Raw genomic sequence first — 18774 nt, 5'->3', positions numbered from 1 at the left:
TGCCCTTTCGTGCCGTCACTGGGCCAGCGCGAGCCAATCCGGAAGCACCCAAAGGCTGTCACACTAGCCCTGGGACGGCCTCATTGGCCGGCGCCTTCCTGGTCCGAGCGCCGCGCGGCTTCCGAGCTCCCTATCAGCCCAGAGAGTCAGGTATAGTGTCCACTGATTGGCTGCTGCTAAGGGACGCCTTTAGGGGCGGGAGGGGGAAAGAAGAGGAGGAGAAGAGAGACGGTTTTAGGTTGTTAGGAGCATCTTATAACAGAAAGGCTTGTAGAAGAAAGGGCACCATCGCAGATAGGTATAGACAGAGGTCCTCAAAGGGACTAGAAACTCTGTCTGGGGAAGGTAAGGAAGATAGAAGGGGTGAATTAAGCCAGGAGACCGGGGGAAGGGGGGGGAGAAGAGAAAAAAATAAGATATATAGGAAGGGGAAGACCTCAAAGGGACTAGAAACCTCTGGAGTAAAGAAGGGGACTTGAGGGGTTGAATTAAGCCAGAAGACAGGGGGAAGAAAAGAATACTGTCAGAGGGGTAAGGAGAGGACCTCAAAGGAATTAGGAGCCTCTAAGGAGGGTAAGGGGAATAGAGGGAGCAAATTAAGGGAAGAAAGTGGGGAAGTAGGCTCAAAGTAGGGTGACTGAGGACCTCAAAGGGACTAGAAACCTCTAGGGCAGGGTAAGGGGAAAAGAGGGGCCAAATTAAGTCAGGAAAGAGGGGAAGTAGGCTCATAGATAGGGAGAGGGTGGATCGAGGACCTCAGAGGGACTAGAAACCGCTAAGGAGGGTAAGAGAAAAGAAAGGTGCCAGAGAGAGCAAATTACGCCAGAAGACAGTGGGAGGTGAAGAAATAAGAAATTGGAGGGGGGATCTTGATTAGTGGGGATAGGAGAGGAAGAAACGACAAGGATCCGGAGAGCGTGGGGAACAGGAAAGGCTGGGGTGGGGTGGGCTTCATTAAAGAGCATCACTATCTACACACACACAGGTGCAAATAGACAGGAATGGAGCTGTTCAAGAACTGGCTGGGTCACCCAGAGGAGCTCTACAACCTTGTGAGGTTTAAGATGGGAGCCTGCAAGAAGGTGATGCCCAAGATGGATCAAGTGAGTGAGCAGCGGTGCATTTGGTCAATCAGCCCAATCGTACTGCTTTTAATGTGGTCAGTTGTAGTTGCTGTTTTGTTGTTAGTGTTTGTGTGGAGAGCCCTGTAGCTCAACCATAGCGCATCTCCTTTGGGTGCAGAAGGTCCCAGAAAGCCTGGAGAGTCGCTGCCAGTCAGTGTAGGCAATACTGAGCTAGATGGACCAACGGCCTGACTCAGTAAAAGGCAGATTCCTGTGTTTTCATGGCAATGTCTTCAGAGTAAACCTGCCTTAGGGATATGGGAGATACAGCCCAGCAACATCTGAAGGGATGAAGGGTGGGGTGGGGGAAGAAATGGGGACTCTGCAGGGCGGGCATCAGCACCCTTGGGCAGCTCCAGTGCCCAAACGCCCCAGCATGGATGCCTATCTTAGCTCTCCCAAACACAGGTTTGTCTGGCAGCAGTGGCTGTGCCTGGGAAGCATATCTGTCCATACAGAGATTGTTGTTGTTATGTGTCTTCAAGTCGATTATGCCTTATTTTATTGATTGATTGATTGAATTTATTAGTCGCCCATCTGGGAGGTTGTCCAACCACTCTGGGCGATGTACAGCCAAGAATATACAATTACATTAAACAGTAACATAAAAACATTAAGAGATTAAAATCACAACAGATCTTTACAGAGCCAACAGAACCTAACCCATCTCAAAAGCCTGTTTGAACGGCCAGGTCTTCAACACCCGGCAAAAACTCAACAGAGAGGGGGCCTGGCGGAGGTCATTTGGTAAAGAGTTCCATAAGGTGAGGGCTACAATTGAAAAAGCTCTCACTCTAGTCCTCACCATCTTAGCTACTTTGACAAGTGGGATAATGAGTAGACCTTTGGAGGCCGATCTTGTTGAGCGGCACCCATAATGGTGCTGAAGGCGTTCCTTTAAGTAAGTTGGACCGGCACCATATAAGGTCTTAAAGGTTAAGGCTAATACCTTGAATTGGGCCCGAAAAACTACCGGTAGCCAGTGCAACTCCTTCAGCACTGGAGTGATATGATCTCGGCGGCAGCTGCCTTTAATCAGGCGAGCCGCGTTCTGTACCAATATGGCGACCCTGTGAATAAGCCACCTCCAACACCATCTGTCGTAAACCACCCTGTTCAGATCTTGTCAGTTCAGGTCTGTGGCTTCCTTTATGGAGTCAACCCATCTCTTGTTTGGCCTTCCTCTTTTTCTACTCTCTTGTTTTTCCCAGCATTATTGTCTTTTCTAGTAAATCTTGTCTTCTCATTATGGGTCCAAAGTATGATAACCTCAGTTTCATCACTTTAGCTTCTAGTGATCTGGTTTAATTTGTTCTGACACCCAATTATTTATCTTTTTCGTGGTCCATGGTATGCGCAAAGCTCTCCTCCAACACCACATTTCAAATGAGTTGATTTTTCTCTTATCCGCTTTTTTCACTGTCCAACTTTCACATCCATACATAGAGATCAGGAATACCATGGTTTGAATGGTCCTGACTTTGGTGTTCAGTAATACATCTTTGCATTTGAGACCTTTTCTAGTTCTCTCATAGATGCCCTCGCCAGTCCTAGCCTTCTGCTGAATTCTTGACTATTGTCTCCATTCCCTGATGGACTCTTAACCCTAGAGCCAGCCTTGGGATTCAGCAGGCTTTTGCTGGTAGAACTTATACGCTAAAGCAGGAGTGAGGAACCTCAGGCCTGGAGCCAAATGTGGCCCTCCAAGCCTCTCTAACTGGCCCTCAGGACTCTCGCCAGCCACACCCCCTCTCCTCAAGCCTCACCAAGCCTGCCTTGCCCCCTCCTTGCGTGTCCCCCCTCCCCTGGAACAAATGTGTCCTTGAACTCTGATAATGGATGGAGGTCAGACAGGGGTCTGCCACTGTACAAAGGTAAAATTTCCATGTATTGCTGTGCCTACTTGTTGCCTCTGGCACTGCCCACCTCCGACATGCCCCCCTACAAAGGTGCCCAGGGGCAGTGGCACCTGTGGCAGCTTCCTAAGGAAGAAAGGCTGGATATACAAAGGAAATATAAAAGTACCAAAAGCCAGCACAGGAAGCTGCTGCAGACCTGCCTGTAGCTTCAGAAGTGTGGAATTTTATTTAATTTCTATAAAACATTGCTGTTACTGCTTGTGTGCCTTTGTTCCCACCCAACCCCTTCCAAATCCTGCATGTCTGACATTAGAAGGCGGACTTTGGGAAACAGTTTTGATCCGCTGTTTCTGGCTGAATGGCAGAGGCAAGTGTTAAATATGTCTGAAAATAATAAGCAGATTTTCAGAGTCCGTCCAGCCGTCCTCTCCTTTGAAACTATGATCTCTCTTTTCCTTGATAAGGTACAGCCGTGGAAGGGGAGGAATAGGGTGGGAATAGAGAAAGTCAGACTCCCCCCCTCCTCTAGCCAGCATCGCCGCAGGCCAAACAAGAAGGCCAAACAAGAGATGGGTTGATTCCATAAAGGAAGCCACAGATCTGAACTTTCAAGAGTGGTTCATGACAGATGCTCTTGGAGGTCACAGATTCAAAGGGTCTCCGTAACTCATAATCGACTTGAAGGTACATAACAACAACAAAAGGAACCTCACCACCAATCCAAAGAAAGTACAAAAGTTATGAATGATAAAAACACCATAGCACGAAGATGCCTTACACCAAGTCCATCTAGCACAATATTGTCAACACTGACTGGCAGCGGCTCTATGAGGTGTCAGGCGGGGGACATTCTCAGCGCTAACTGGAGATGCCAGGGGATTGAACCAGCAACCTTCTGCATGCAGAGAAACTGCTCTGCCACAGAGCTGCAGCCCTTCTGCAAGCCAGCATGCACCGGTGCTAACTTAGCAGATACAGAAATCCTGCTGGGGACAGATGGCAGCTTTATGCCTTCTTAACCTGGCAATAAGCCCCAGGACACTCAGTGGGACTTGCTTCTTAGTAGACATGCGAGTGGGGAGGCCAGTGTGGTGTCGCCGTTAGGGTGTCGGACTACGACCTGGGAAAGCCAGGGTTCAAATCCCCACTCCACTATGGGCCAGTTTCCAACTCCCACCCTCGCAGGGTTGTTGTGAGGATAAGAGAGTTGGAGGAAAGACGGGCTACAGCGATGCAACAGTAAATAAAATGGACAGGAAAAAAATGTCTAGGATTGCGCCGCCAACCTCACTGCGCTTTTCTTCCCACCGCTTCTGGCGCCTGGGATTGGCTATGCAAAACAAAAGCACCCCCACAAAAATCCTGGGAACTGTAGTTTGCCGTTCACAGAGCTACATTTCCCAGACCCCGTAACAAAAACTGCGGCGCTCAGGATTCTTGCTATGCAGGCAGTACAAGACTGGTGCGTCCGAAGCCCAGTCCGGAGTTTGGGACCGGCGCGGTCCTCGGTTGGTCTGCAAGACTCCTGGAGCGCACGGGGTTAACGCGCAGGGCTCGGGGCGGCCTTTCCCTCTGCGCTGCCCCCGGGGAGGCGTGCCTGGCTACGGGGAGCGCGTAGGGAAGGAAACCGAGGGGGAAGGGGCGGTGGGTGTGCCTCCCCCCCCACGAGCACCACTTCGCTAGCAGGGGGAGGGGAAGGCTCCGCTGCTCCTGCCAGACCTCTTTCCCCGCGCCCTATGGCGGGCCAGCCCGCGGGCGCCCTACTGGCCGGCTAAGCCGTGCGCCTCGCCTCTTCATGGCTAGCTGCACCTCCAAGGCCGCCGCGTCCCTGTTCAAGCGCACTCTGGCCCGCGCGGGAGGAGGTGCTGGTGGTGGAGGAGGAGGATCTGGAGGCGGCGGCGGCGGCTGCTGCTTAGGCGGGGGCCGGGCGCGTCCCGGATCCGGCCCCCAGCGCCTCCCCCAGCCGCCGCCCCCGGCCTCTCGGCCCCGCTTTCTGACCGCTCCGCCGCCGGGGGTGCCGGCGCCTGCTCTCCTCTTGCAGGACTCGCTCAGCGACAGCCTCCGCGTCTGCTACAAATACTTGAACCAGACCAGCCGGAGCTTCGCCGCCGTCATCGAAGCGCTCGACGGGGAGCTGCGGTGAGTCGGAGGGGGGCTTCCAGGAAGCTGGGGGGCGAGGGAGAGCCAGGAAGCAGAAGCTGCGTCTGGCCTGGAAAGGCAAGAGCTAACGGGGTGGAAAGAGTTAATCGCTCCAGATGGAGTTTTTTAGGGAGGGGGAGAGGAATGAAGCACGAAGCTGCCTTCTGCTCCGACTGGGCGGGGGAGGCCTTCTGGGAGTGGCACTGCCCCAGCTCTAGCCGGAGATCCCAGGGGTCGAACCTGGGACCTTCGGTGTGTGTGTGTGTGCGTGTGCAAAGCCTAGCACCGTGTGCTCAACCGGGCGACCTCCGGATGTGGCCGGGTGTAAAACTGCCATCGGCCCAGACCACTGAGCCTGCTGGCTGATGGGGAGTTTGGACCCCCAGCGCACTTTGGAGGTGCCAGGTTCCAAAACACTGGCATAGAATATAAGAATGCACAGTGGCTTCCACTAGGTCAGGTTGTTTGCCCACTGGTTCCCCCAGGGCTGTCTGCTCTGACCGGCAGTGGCACTGCAGGGTCTCGGGCAGAGAACGATCTTTTTGCACCTCCCGCTACCTGGCCCGAGTGAGGGTGGGGATTGGACTGGGCCCTTCTGCTTGCAAAGCGCCTTCACCACTGAGCCCTCCTCCCGAAAGGATGTGCTCCGCCAATGAGAGATGGCTCCTCCCAAAAACAAGGCACTGGATTGGCCAAGATGGGGGGGCGGAAGAGAGTGTTTTCTTCCTGTGGCTTTTGGCGTGCAAAACATGTGCTCTGCCCCTCAGGGGTGGCTTCTTGCTGCCCTTGTTATTTTGACTTCTGAGGCTCTTGCTACGAAAAAGTATCTGGAGCAACTTGCAAAGGGTTAAGAGCTGCGTGCATCTGATTGCTTTGTTCCCCAGACAGAGAGAGGTGTTTCCTAGTTCAGCTGCCTGTGATTTTAGGAGACTGAACTTGGCGCATTCATAGCAGGCGTGTATGGGCTCTGCCACTGACTGATGGACCCATGCCTTTGCCAACCTGGTGCCCTCCGGACTCCCAACTAATGGGAGCTGTAGTCCAAAACATCCAGAGGGCACCGGGTGGTTGGCGATGGCTGGGCAAGAGTTTCTTTTCCCAAGTCTGCATCGTGGGCAGAAAATAAATAGGTAAAGTTCTTCTGCAGTCCCCCACCCCCAATATGTAGAATGAAGGTGCAACAATGAGAAAAGAGCATTTAAAATAAAGTGCCTGTATGCCACACCTTTTTTTATCCAATGGCACAATAGCCCTTTTATGTCCAAGATAAAGACATGGCATAAGCAGGTTTTTTCCTCCTTAGAGCAGAAGCTCGTATCTGTCTCCGAATTTGGCTTCTTGGCAATGCCCCCTTGTTGCCTTTTTTGTTATTTTTGTGTTGCAGTTCTTTAGTTCTGTGATTGTGAAGCAGCGTTAGGAGATATCCTTTGAACATTAACAGCTTGAGAGAAGAACAGCTCTCATAGGAGCTCACCCTAATATAAGAGTGTGCATGAGCTATTGTCATCCATAGTTGTACTTTTCAAGTCTCCTTTCTGCACGTGCGTTCATTTTTTCCCCTTTTCAATATATCAGTAGCCAATTAGCTCTTCCTTGTTTGTTTAAAAATGTCTGTGTCGCTTTTGTTTTTTAAAGTCCAAAGCAGTCTAGAAAGATAAAAATTTTGAAGCACATAAGACCGATTGGAACAAGAGTCAGTGAAGCAGAAAACAAACAGCAGGTCAGTAGACTGATCCGCTGGTGAAGAGAGCCCTTGACCCTCCTTTGACATGAGAGTGGGAACGGGCCATGTGAACCACACGGGGGGGGGGCGGTGTATTCCAACGGACTGGGGCCACAGTGGAAACTGCAGGTATGCCTATGGGGAGGGAGGGCTTGTGTGTTGCATGGTTCCCGTGGGGAACCTGGTGTGTGAGATTTCTGCGTGCAACCACACACCAATGACCTTCTTGCCAATGACAGCCCACCTCACTTTTTTGGCATTGCCGATTGATACGGCAACAGCAGCTACGTGCCCTGTGCTTTTCAAGAGGCCAAGGTGCCTGCCTGAAGAGGCTTACAGTCGAGGATTTGACACATGCATGGCATTCCTGCAGAGGACAAGATCCCTACCTTAAGGAGCGATAGCAGACAAATAGTTGCAAAACCGTCTTCAAGGCAGACCTCAGTGGTAGAGCATCCGCTTTGCATGAAGAAGGCCCCAAGTTCAATCCCTAATGGCATCTCCAGGTAGCGCTGGAAGGCAGTCCCTGCCTGAAAGCCTGGAGAGTTGCTGCAATGTGGAGTAGACAATAGATGGACTGATCGTCTGACTCAATATAAGGCATCCTCATATGTTCCCATCTTCTCTCCTTGTTGGAACCCAAGTCACAACTAAGCCCTCTTTTCCCCGTCCTCCGCAGCCATGCGGTATGCATCTTCTATTTGGTGCTCCGAGCCCTGGACACAGTTGAGGACGACATGACAATCAACCTGGAAACCAAGGTCCCCATGTTGCACAACTTCCACTCCTACCTGTATCAGCCGGACTGGAAATTCATGGACAGCAAAGAGAAGGACAAGCAAGTCCTTGAGGATTTCCCAACAGTGAGCAATTGCCAGACCTCGCGTTTATATATTTTTTAAAAAATTCTGCCGTGTGTCCCTGTGGACTCAGAAGTTCAGATGGTATAGTCTAAAGCAGCCTTTCCCACCCTTTGTGTCACCAGGTGTCACTGGACTACAATTCTCATCATTCCTGACTGTTGGCCGTGCTGGCTGGGGCTTGATGGGAGTTGTAGTCCAACAACATCTGGGGACCCAAAGGCTGGTCTGTGGCGACTCTGCTCTCACTTGGGTTGTTTGATACTGTCCTTGTACAGTAGGGCCCTGCGTTTTGGCGTTCTGCTAATACGCCGGCTTTCAATTAGAGTAAGGCCCTACTGATACAGCGCTTGTTCACCTTTTACGGCATTTTTTGGGCGTCAGGCGGCATTTTATTGATGTCCCTCTTTTCGGCGGGTTTCGCTTTTCGGTGGGGGTCTGGAACGTAACCTGCCATATGAGTGGGGCCCTACTGTATCTGTAGAATTGGCATTTGGCTGGCAGTAAATAGGAGCCTGATTTTTATTTCCGTATTTCTTTTCTGAGCCACCTTTTCTAAAGGTGGTTTGGCAGCTGTGTTCACAGAAAGAAAAATGACAATGTTACACCCAAATTAAATATTTCCAAGGACTCTTCGCTCTGCCAGGGATAGCGAATATCGCACACTAGTTTTCTCTTTGGAAAGTTTCGTTATGTGTTTGGACACCCCTTAAGATATTGTCACCAAATTTTGCGTGATGGTTCCTGAAATCAAAGGAAGAGGTTTTCATCTGTATTTGGACACGGATGCTTTGAATCAAGATGGTGGACTGGACCTTTTCAAACTGCACTGATTTCAAAAGTGCAATGGTTTCTTAAAATTCCCGAGCAATGCCGAGTGTGAGGGTGCCAGTTCCCTAGAAGCAAAGTTATTATAATTCCTGCACTCCTAAGGTGGTATTCAGTGCTAGTCCCACTCAGAGTAGACATGGCTAATTTAGGTTCTTTAAGGTGTTGGACTATGACCTGAGAGACCAGGGTTCGAATCCCCACACAGCCATGAAGCTCACTGGGTGACCTTGGGCCAGTCACTGCCTCTCAACCTCAGAGGAAGGCAGTGGTAAACCACCTCTGAATACTGCTTACCATGAAAACCCTGTTCGTAGGGTTGCCATAAGTTGGAATCGACTTGAAGGCAGTCCATTTTCCAATTTCAATGGGTCTTAGGTTCAACGTGATCTTAGGTGTATTAATTTCAATGGGCCTACTCTGAGTAAGATTTAGCTGAGTACAACCTGAAGGCTGCAATCCCATGCCCACTTTCCTAGGAGTAACCCCAATTGAACTCGGTGGGACTTGCCTTCATAGAATCATAGAGTTGGAAGGGGCCTTGTAGGCCATCGAGTCCAACCCCCTGCTCACAGCAGAAAATCCACAGCTAGAGCATCTCCCGCAGATAGCTGTCCAGCCTCTGCTTGAAGACATCCAGCGAAGCTAGTAGTTGTTTGGAGGATTGCGCTGTCAAATCGGTTTGGTTTTGGCCATGGAGAGACAAGTGTAGATCTGTTCCCCTTAACATTTGTGAGTTTCATACTTGCCCCTCTCTTTGGATTAGCTTATTTTTCTTGTCGGTTTGGGATTATTGCCTTAGATCTCCTTGGAGTTCCGCAACTTGGCAAAGGTCTACCGGGATGCGATTGCTGAAATTTGCCACAAGATGGGACTTGGGATGGCTGAGTTTTTGGAGAAGAAGGTGGATTCTGAGAAGGAGTGGGACAAGGTGAGTGCGATCAGAAAAGGATGACGTTCCCCAGCTTGTGGTTGTATAACCTTTGAATTCAGTAAACGGGCCAGAATGATCATCATGAGGTGATGTTCTGTTTGATGTAGTATGAACTACCCGCCCTGTGCTGTTGCAGGTAGGAAAAAGGTATCCTAATGTCAGTAGAAACCGTAGTTATTATTATTTTTTTTTAAAAAGCATACTAAAATAAAAGTGCACGTTAAAATTTATATGTATGTGTGTGGAGCGTTGTCTCATCAGTTCAGAGGGGTTTTGATTTCTGTGAGGGTTTGCTCCCTGTGGGGGTTTGATTTCTGTGAGGGTTTTGCTCATGGAGAAGAAGCGGCTTTCTGTAGAGTTCTGTTACTGAGTGTTTCTTGCTAGGAGGAAAGTGAAACTGCTTTGTAAGCGTGCATGCCTTAATGTCCAAGTAAAGGACTCTTAAACTATCTCTTGCCTCTGGAGTTTCTTGACCGTCTCAATCTCAAGTGTAAGCTGCGCTGATCACGCAAACATCCTCAAACACCAACAGTATTTGTGGAAGAACTTATAAAAGTGAATGGCTCCCTCTGACTTCTACCAGATTTTGTAAAAGTGTTTCAGCTGGAAATTCCCAGACTGGCGTTGGAGGCTGGTGTCTTTGGGCAGCTGCTGAGGCCCCTGTATCCTGAAGGGGCCAGCTCCTGTTGATCTTTGCCGCTTTCTCTGTGAGCAAGCACTTGGCCAATGGACAAGCAAGCAAGCTCTCTGGGCACATTCAGAAGGCAGCAGCTTCTGAATGTCAGCTGCTGGGAATCACAAGCGCTGATGCAGAGGTGCGAGCTTTGAGCTTTGCTTTTGGACCCAATGCCCTTCTAGTGTGTGATGATGTGTGCAGTCTTGGCGGAGGGCGTGGGTAAATGCAAACTATCTGAAAGAGCGCCTCCAGCATCATTAATGTTGCCGCCCAACAAGATCAGCCTCAAAAGACCTTCTCTCCGTCCCCCCAGTTAAAACAGCTGGTGAGAACAAGGGAGAGGGCTTTTTCAATTGTGGCACCCACTCTATGGAATTCCCTCCCAAATGACATCCGCCGTGCCCCTTCCATGATGAGCTGCCGCCGGACGCTGAAAACCTGGCTCTTCAGGCAGGCCTTTGGGGTGGGTTAGATTTTAGTGTTATTGTTGGAATTTTAAGGGTCTAATGTGAATTGTATGTTTTTATGTTGTGTGTCGCCCAGAGTGGCTGGACAAGCAGCCAGATGGGCGACTAATAAATTAAATAAATAAATAAATAAATAAAACAAACGTGGGCCCATGCAGGATCACTAGCCATCCTCTGTCACGTGCACCTTCGCTCACTTGCTGAAGTTGCCTGGAACGTAAGAAGAGCCCTGTGGCTGGATCATCTTGTTCTCACAGTGGCCAACCAGATGCCCTGGGGAAGTCCGCTAGCAGGACCCGAGGGCAACAGTGTCTCCCCACTTGTGATTCCCAGCAGCTGGCGTTGAGAAGCTTCCAACAGGAAGCTCCCCTTGGATTAAAAGTGCCTGCTTGCCACCTCCCTCTGGCGTGGAGCACCTTAAACAGCATGCTGCAACTTCAATTGGAATGTAACCTGTAGTGGTGAAAATACAGGAATGATCCTGCCTTGGGTTAGGGGCTAGGCATGCATGCCAAAGATCTGGGGGGTGAGCTTGCTGCTTCTGGGTGAGGAGGACAGGAGGTCTCTCGTTGCTAGAGCTGGAATCTTCCTACACTAGCATCCACCCATCAACGCTCACAGCATCAAGTAATAACAAATCTGCAAAACAGCGGCTGCAGATCAAGCGCTGCATGGTAGAGCTTTGGCACAACTGTTTGAGTTTTAAGCCTGTGTGTGTGTGTGTGTGTGTGTGTATATATCTATATCTATATATATCTATATCTATATATCTATATATATCTATATATCTATATCTATATCTATATCTATATATCTATATCTATATCTATCTATCTATCTATCTATCTATCTATCTATCTATCTATATATATATAGCTGGTATAGCACAGTGGGGAGGAGAGCCTCGCTGGGAGTCCAGAGTCTGTGAGTTCAAATCCCCGCTCGTGTCTCCTGGGTGTCAAGGGCCTGCTCAAGATCACCTCCAGAGGGAGTGGCTCAGGGGTGATGTGCCCTGCCACCTGTGCAGCCCTGGACAAGCTGCATAGTTCCAAGGAGCCCAGTTGCCCCCCAGCTGGCAGTTGCGGTCTTGGAAGGCGCTGGCTTGTGCAGCTGGGGCAGGACTAGCCTCAGAGGGAGGCAATGGTAAACCTCCTCTGAATACCTCTTACCATGAAAACCCTATGAATACAACCAAAAAAAAGATTCATAGGGTTGATAAGTTAGAATTGACTTAAGGGCATATAACAACAACAAATATATGAGTATACATGTAACTGTGATTAACAAAACAGGTTTTGATTGTATTACTAAAATGTTTCGTCTTGTGCCTTCGTCAGCTGCCAACATACAAATGCTGTTACCAAGGTGGCAGTTATAGAGCTTTGAGGATGGAATGCTCAGAGGTGATGCTGGTACTGTCCTCCAGGTTCAGGCCATGAGATGCCAATGTGTCCAGAGAGTATATCCAAAAGTTCTCCCTCTTGGGCAATGCTGCTGGATCTGTTGGCATCTCTATAGCTGTTGTAGGCAAGTCTGTGGCCCTCAGTGTTGAAATGTCTTACAACTGGTTGCTCCACTTTTTTAGTCAAGATTGCTGATTTGTGGTTTCTGAAGCGCGTGCATAAGTCAGTTGTGGTTTTTCCTACATATTGGATATGACATCCTGGTCTTCTGCATTGGATGACATAAATTATATTTATGTCAAAACTCTATCTGTAAATATATATGTGTGTGTATGTGTATATATATTAAATATAGTATATATATATATATATATAGAATATTGAATATTGAGTATGTATATATTCAATTCACTCACTGCTGGTAGCCACCAAGTGACACGTGTGCTTGGGAGCCCTCCTTAGGCCTGTGCTAGGCTGGTCTGGCATGGGCTCTCAAAAAATGTATTTTTGTCTTGTTTTTAAAAAACCCTCCCTAGTATTGCCATTACGTTGCTGGCTTGGTGGGGATTGGTCTTTCCCGGCTCTTCTCTGCATCCAACCTGGAAGACCCCATTGTCGGCCAGGACACGGAGCTTGCCAACTCTTTGGGGCTTTTCCTGCAGAAAACCAACATCATCCGGGACTATCTGGAGGATCACCTCGAGGGCCGAGAGTTTTGGCCCAGAGAGGTAAGGGAAGTGGTGATGTGGAGGGTGGGTAGTGACATTTGGGGGGCATGGGGATAGCAGATCCTATAGAGAGCCTGCTTTGCGTCCAGGTGGCTCCCTGGCATGTGCAGTTCTTCTTTTGAAGAAAAGAGGCTGCAGTGTCATGAAAGGCCTCTGCATGAGTCCCTGGACAGCCGCTGCCAGTCAAGAGTCGACAGTACTGTGCTAGGTTGGGGGAGAGATCTCTCAGAAATGCTGTAGAATGCAGATCCTGTGTTGATTGGACTAGATGACCTCTGCTGTCCCTTCTGCTTCTATGAAGTAGCATAGCATCCTTGGCTGCTTCCTGCAGAGAACAGGGAAGGGCCATAGCTCAGTTGACAGAGCATCTGCCTCATGTGCAGAAGGTCCACGCTTCAGTCCCTAGCCGCTCCAGGTAGGGCTTGGTCCGTCCCCTGTCTGAAACCCTGGAGGGCCGCTGCCACTCTGTGGGTAGACCAGGTGTTCCCAAACTGTGGTCCGTGGCTTTCATTCAGGTGATCCACCGTATGCCAGTAAAAATACAGTTAATTTTTGGGAACCACATGGACTTGATAGAAGACGACTTCCTATGTTCCTAATGCCATTGTTTCTTTTAGTACTCACTCCTGCAGTCATGAGGACTAGAAGCTTGTTGGTTTTGTTCAAGGAAAAAAAGTGACAGGAGGGTTCCAATTTCTAGTGCCATAATTTATGCATCTCTTGTACTTTCAAACTTGGCTCAGCTCCACCCTTGAAATAATTGAGTTTCTCCCCAGGCCCTGAGGTTGGTAATTGGAACAGAAGCTGGCTGTAACTGATCCTCAACCTGTTTCTTTCACACTCTGGCACAGTTATATTCTGTCAGTTCTTGCAACATTTACGCCCGCAGCCATTCTGCAGAGCACAGGATATGATTTCTTAATCCGGGAACGGCAGCGGGATTTCCGGAACACCAGCTTCTGCTGGACGATTGAAAGTTTCTTGGACTGCAGCATTGCGGGGGGCGGGGGAGTGAAAATAATCAGGCAGGGTTCGGGTTGCTAGACACCAGTGGGGTACATGGGCAAAGCTGCTGTGCCTCCTCCTTCCCCAGTTGGGTGAGGTTCAAAGCTTCTTTTCCCAGTCCATGACAAAATAGTAGGATCAGAGTTCTAGTTTTCTTCCTTCTCGTTGTAGCTGCCTATGTGGCTCTTGGCTAGCAAGTATAGAATGTGGGTTTTCCCAACGGTGTCGCCTAGTTGATAGTCAGGCTTCTGCCAGCAGAACAGGTACCGACGTTCAGCAGTTGCCCCTCCCCTGAATCTGCAGTGGAGGGCCCTCCAACCCTCTGGAGCAGATTTTGGGATGGGGGGACCGCAGAGAAAAGGGGGAATTGCCAGAAATTACTTCCTGTCCCTTACAGTTAACTGAGTGATGCTGTGGGATACAACCCTGCGCGTGTGTGAGTGAGCGGGGAAAGAGAGTCCTTGCTACAGAGTTGCAAAGGTGCCCTCAGCAAGCCTGCCTTGTCTCCTTGGTGTTCCCAGGTTTGGAGCAAGTATGTGAAGAAGATGTCTGATCTGGCTAAGCCAGAGAACCTCGACAAGGCCGTTCAGTGCATGAACGAGCTCATCACCAACGCCCTGCATCACGTTCCTGACGTCTTGACATACCTGTCCCGCCTGAAGAACCAGAGCGTCTTCAACTTCTGCGCTATTCCGCAGGTGGGCTGAATGGCTGGCCAAGTTGCCTCTACGTGGAAGGGCCTCTGCTATTTCCCTCAGAACGCCCTTGAGGCAGAGAGGTCATAAGGTCACCGGGGGGGGGAACGAGGACATGTGCTTTGCATCCAGAAGTTAAAAGACTGCAGATGACAGGAAAGCGCTCTGTCTCTCCCTCCCCAAAATTCTGGCCAGGCATGGTACCCAGTCCGAGGCTAGATTGACACATAGGCACTTTGTTATTTTAAAGTTAGCTCACTGGGTTGCATCCAGCTATGTCGCTGCACGGGCAGAACAACTTATCCCCCCCATGTGCTCTCCTGCATCCCCCCCAATCCGCTGTGAGAGTTCCCCCAACCTTCCAGAGCCCAGTTTCCAGGCATTGCAAAGTGAGGGACGGGAGGTGCTGTTGCGCAGGTGAAGTTGTGCAGCGACTCTGCGTTTGGTCATTCCCGAGCGGTAATGGTAAAGAAACTCAGAGCTGGCTCTGTAGATTCTCGGCTGTCCCCAGTGAGGCTTATGGGGAAGGCATGATACGGGTTGTAACTTCAGGGGGCCTAATGTCTGTGGGATTTTATTTTCTTTCCTGTGCCAGGCTGCAAACAGCTAGCTTGGTGATCATGGAGGGCTGGGGCAGACACTGTTCCACATTTCTGTTCAGGGCTGGTGCTTGCCCCACACAAATGACACAATCTGGTGTTGGGAGAGTTGCGTCTTGAGAATCCTGGCCATAATTTTTCTTTAAAATAAAAGGAATGTGGAACAAGTTTCTCATTCATATGTTTGTGTGTGTGTGTATGTGAATAAACTTTGTGGCAGAGCAGCTTTTAAACTGACTGAGGGGGGAAACCCGACAGGAGCTGAGAAAGGTCCGGTTCGGAATAAACCTCCCCCCTGGGATAAAAACCAAAGAAATGATGAAATTTTAAAAGGGGTAGGCCTAGAAGTAGGCATTGTGAGAGCAGGGGCACAGGATATAAATTCAGAAGAGCAAAATTACCGCAGGCCTAACCACAAGTGCCAAAGACACTTGAAGAGAGACACTGCTTACAAGTGCCTGTACGCTAATGCTAGGAGCCTCCGAAGCAAGATGGGAGAACTGGAGTGCTTGGTCTTAGAGAAGAGCATTGATATAGTGAGCATAACCGAGACCTGGTGGAATGGAGAAAACCAGTGGGATACGGTTATCCCTGGATATAAACTATATCGGAAGGACAGGGAAGGACGTATTGGTGTCAGAGTCGCTCTATACGTGAAAGAAGGCATTGAATCCAGCAAGCTCGAAACCCCCAAAGAGGCAGACTCCTCCACAGAATCGTTGTGGGTGGTGATACCGTGCCCCAGGAGGGACTTAATACTGGGAACGATCTATCGTCCCCCTGATCAAAATGCTCAGGGAGACCTTGAGATGAGATATGAAATTGAGGAAGCATCCAAACTGGGAAATGTGGTAGTAATGGGTGACTTCAACTACCGGGACATAGACTGGCCGCATATGTGTTCCAGTCATGACAAAGAAGCAAAGTTTCTAGATATTCTAAATGACTATTCCCTAGATCAGTTGGTCATGGAACCGACCAGAGGGACGGCAACCCTGGACTTAATCCTCAGTGGGGACCGGGACCTGGTGCGAGATGTAAGTGTTGTTGAACCGATTGGGAGCAGTGACCACAGTGCTATTAAATTAAACATACATGTAACTGGCCAATTGCCAAGAAAATCCAACACGGTCACATTTGACTTCAAAAGAGGAAACTTCACAAAAATGAGGGGATTGGTAAAAAGAAAGCTGAAAAACAAAGTCCAGAGGGTCACATCACTCGAAAATGCTTGGAAGTTGTTTAAAAACACTCTATTAGAAGCTCAACTGGAGTGCATACCGCAGATCAGAAAAGGTACCGCCAGGGCCAAGAAGATGCCAGCATGGTTAACGAGCAAAGTCAAGGAAGCTCTTAGAGGCAAAAAGTCTTCCTTCAGAAAATGGAAGTCTTGTCCGAATGAAGAAAATAAAAAAGAACACAAACTCTGGCAAAACAAATGCAAGAAGACAATAAGGGATGCTAAAAAAGAATTTGAGGAGCACATTGCTAAGAACATAAAAACCAACAACAAATAATTCTATAAATACATTCAAAGCAGGAGACCATCTAGGGAGACAATTGGACCCTTGGATGATAAGGGAGTCAAAGGTGTACTAAAGAACGATAAGGAGATTGCAGAGAAGCTAAATGAATTCTTTGCATCTGTCTTCACAGTGGAAGATATAGGGCAGATCCCTGAACCTGAACTAACATTTGCAGGAAGGGATTCTGAGGAACTAAGACAAATAGTGGTAACGAGAGAGGAAGTTCTAAGCTTAATGGACAGTATAAAAACTGACAAATCACCGGGCCCGGATGGCATCCACCCGAGAGTTCTCAAAGAACTCAAAGGTGAAATTGCTGATCTGCTAACTAAAATATGTAACTTGTCCCTCGGGTCCTCCTCTGTGCCTGAGGACTGGAAAGTGGCAAATGTAATGCCAATCTTCAAAAAGGGATCCAGAGGGGATCCCGGAAATTACAGGCCAGTTAGCTTAACGTCTGTCCCTGGAAAACTGGTAGAAAGTATGATTAAAGCTAGATTAACTAAGCACATAGAAGAACAAGCCTTGCTGAAGCAGAGCCAGCATGGCTTCTGCAAGGGAAAGTCCTGTCTCAGTAACCTATTAGAATTCTTTGAGAGTGTCAACAAGCATATAGATAGAGGTGATCCAGTGGACATAGTGTACTTAGACTTTCAAAAAGCGTTTGACAAGGTACCTCACCAAAGGCTTCTGAGGAAGCTTAGCAGTCATGGAATAAGAGGAGAGGTTCTCTTGTGCATAAGGAATTGGTTAAGAAGCAGAAAGCAGAGAGTAGGAATCAACGGACAGTTCTCCCAATGGAGGGCTGTAGAAAATGGAGTCCCTCAAGGATCGGTATTGGGACCTGTACTTTTCAACTTGTTCATTAATGACCTAGAATTAGGAGTGAGCAGTGAAGTGGCCAAGTTTGCTGACGACACTAAATTGTTCAGGGTTGTTAAAACAAAAAGGGATTGCGAAGAGCTCCAAAAAGACCTCTCCAAACTGAGTGAATGGGTGGAAAAATGGCAAATGCAATTCAATATAAACAAGTGTAAAATTATGCATATTGGAGCAAAAAATCTTAATTTCACATATACGCTCATGGGGTCTGAACTGGCGGTGACCGACCAGGAGAGAGACCTCGGGGTTGTAGTGGACAGCACGATGAAAATGTCGACCCAGTGTGCGGCAGCTGTGAAAAAGGCAAATTCCATGCTAGCGATAATTAGGAAAGGTATTGAAAATAAAACAGCCGATATCATAATGCCGTTGTATAAATCTATGGTGCGGCCGCATTTGGAATACTGTGTACAGTTCTGGTCGCCTCATCTCAAAAAGGATATTCTAGAGTTGGAAAAGGTTCAGAAGAGGGCAACCAGAATGATCAAGGGGATGGAGCGACTCCCTTACGAGGAAAGGTTGCAGCATTTGGGGCTTTTTAGTTTAGAGAAAAGGCGGGTCAGAGGAGACATGATAGAAGTGTATAAAATTATGCATGGCATTGAGAAAGTGGATAGAGAAAAGTTCTTCTCCCTCTCTCATAATACTAGAACTCGTGGACATTCAAAGAAGCTGAATGTTGGAAGATTCAGGACAGACAAAAGGAAGTATTTCTTTACTCAGCACCTAGTTAAACTATGGAATTTGCTCCCACAAGATGCAGTAATGGCCACCAGCTTGGATGGCTTTAAAAGAAGATTAGACAAATTCATGGAGGACAGGGCTATCAATGGCTACTAGCCATGATGGCTGTGCTCTGCCACCCTAGTCAGAGGCAGCATGCTTCTGAAAACCAGTTGCCGGAAGCCTCAGGAGGGGAGAGTGTTCTTGCACTCGGGTCCTGCTTGCGGGCTTCCCCCAGGCACCTGGTTGGCCACTGTGAGAACAGGATGCTGGACTAGATGGGCCACTGGCCTGATCCAGCAGGCTCTTCTTATGTTCTTATGTTCTTAACTTTGAAGTGTGTTCATTGATGAAATCTCAGCTAGTTGTGGGGTCTGAGCAGTGGGGTGAGAAGGAGATACGGGTCTTTCGTACTCTTCCTACAGGTCTCTGCTGCATCCCAGCTACAAGTAAATAAATTAGGCAGAGTCAACTGTTTTTGTGGTTGGTTTTTAAAAATGTTACACTGTTTTATGAGTTAATTTTTCTTTTCGTTGTGACTTTTTTTTAAAGATAATTGTCAAAGGCCAGGGTAAAGAGATGGGTTTGTGAACCACAGAGTTA

The 18774-nt window shown here is 48.7% G+C and overlaps 1 protein-coding gene across 3 annotated transcripts in view; it reads left to right on the top strand.

Moving 5' to 3' along the window:
• Window positions 1-239: 239 nt before the first annotated feature.
• Window positions 240-18774, top strand: part of FDFT1 (farnesyl-diphosphate farnesyltransferase 1) — a 31983-nt gene continuing 13448 nt past the window's right edge. The window contains exons 1-7 of one of the 3 annotated variants that reach the window (XM_061625795.1): window positions 240-345; window positions 986-1103; window positions 5025-5122; window positions 7525-7708; window positions 9336-9464; window positions 12550-12741; window positions 14268-14444. In XM_061625795.1, the coding sequence (XP_061481779.1) occupies window positions 1002-1103; window positions 5025-5122; window positions 7525-7708; window positions 9336-9464; window positions 12550-12741; window positions 14268-14444 (882 nt within the window). In that variant the 5' untranslated portion in view covers window positions 240-345; window positions 986-1001. Of the gene's footprint in view, window positions 346-985; window positions 1104-4576; window positions 5123-7524; window positions 7709-9335; window positions 9465-12549; window positions 12742-14267; window positions 14445-18774 lie in introns of those variants that run through there. The other 2 variants (XM_061625796.1, XM_061625794.1) reach the window with 2 other exon arrangements.

Source organism: Rhineura floridana, chromosome 4, assembly GCF_030035675.1.
Source record: "Rhineura floridana isolate rRhiFlo1 chromosome 4, rRhiFlo1.hap2, whole genome shotgun sequence".
NCBI lineage: Eukaryota > Metazoa > Chordata > Lepidosauria > Squamata > Rhineuridae > Rhineura > Rhineura floridana.
The sequence above is the reverse complement of the archived record's forward strand: the minus strand, read 5'-3'. Positions and strand labels throughout refer to the sequence as shown.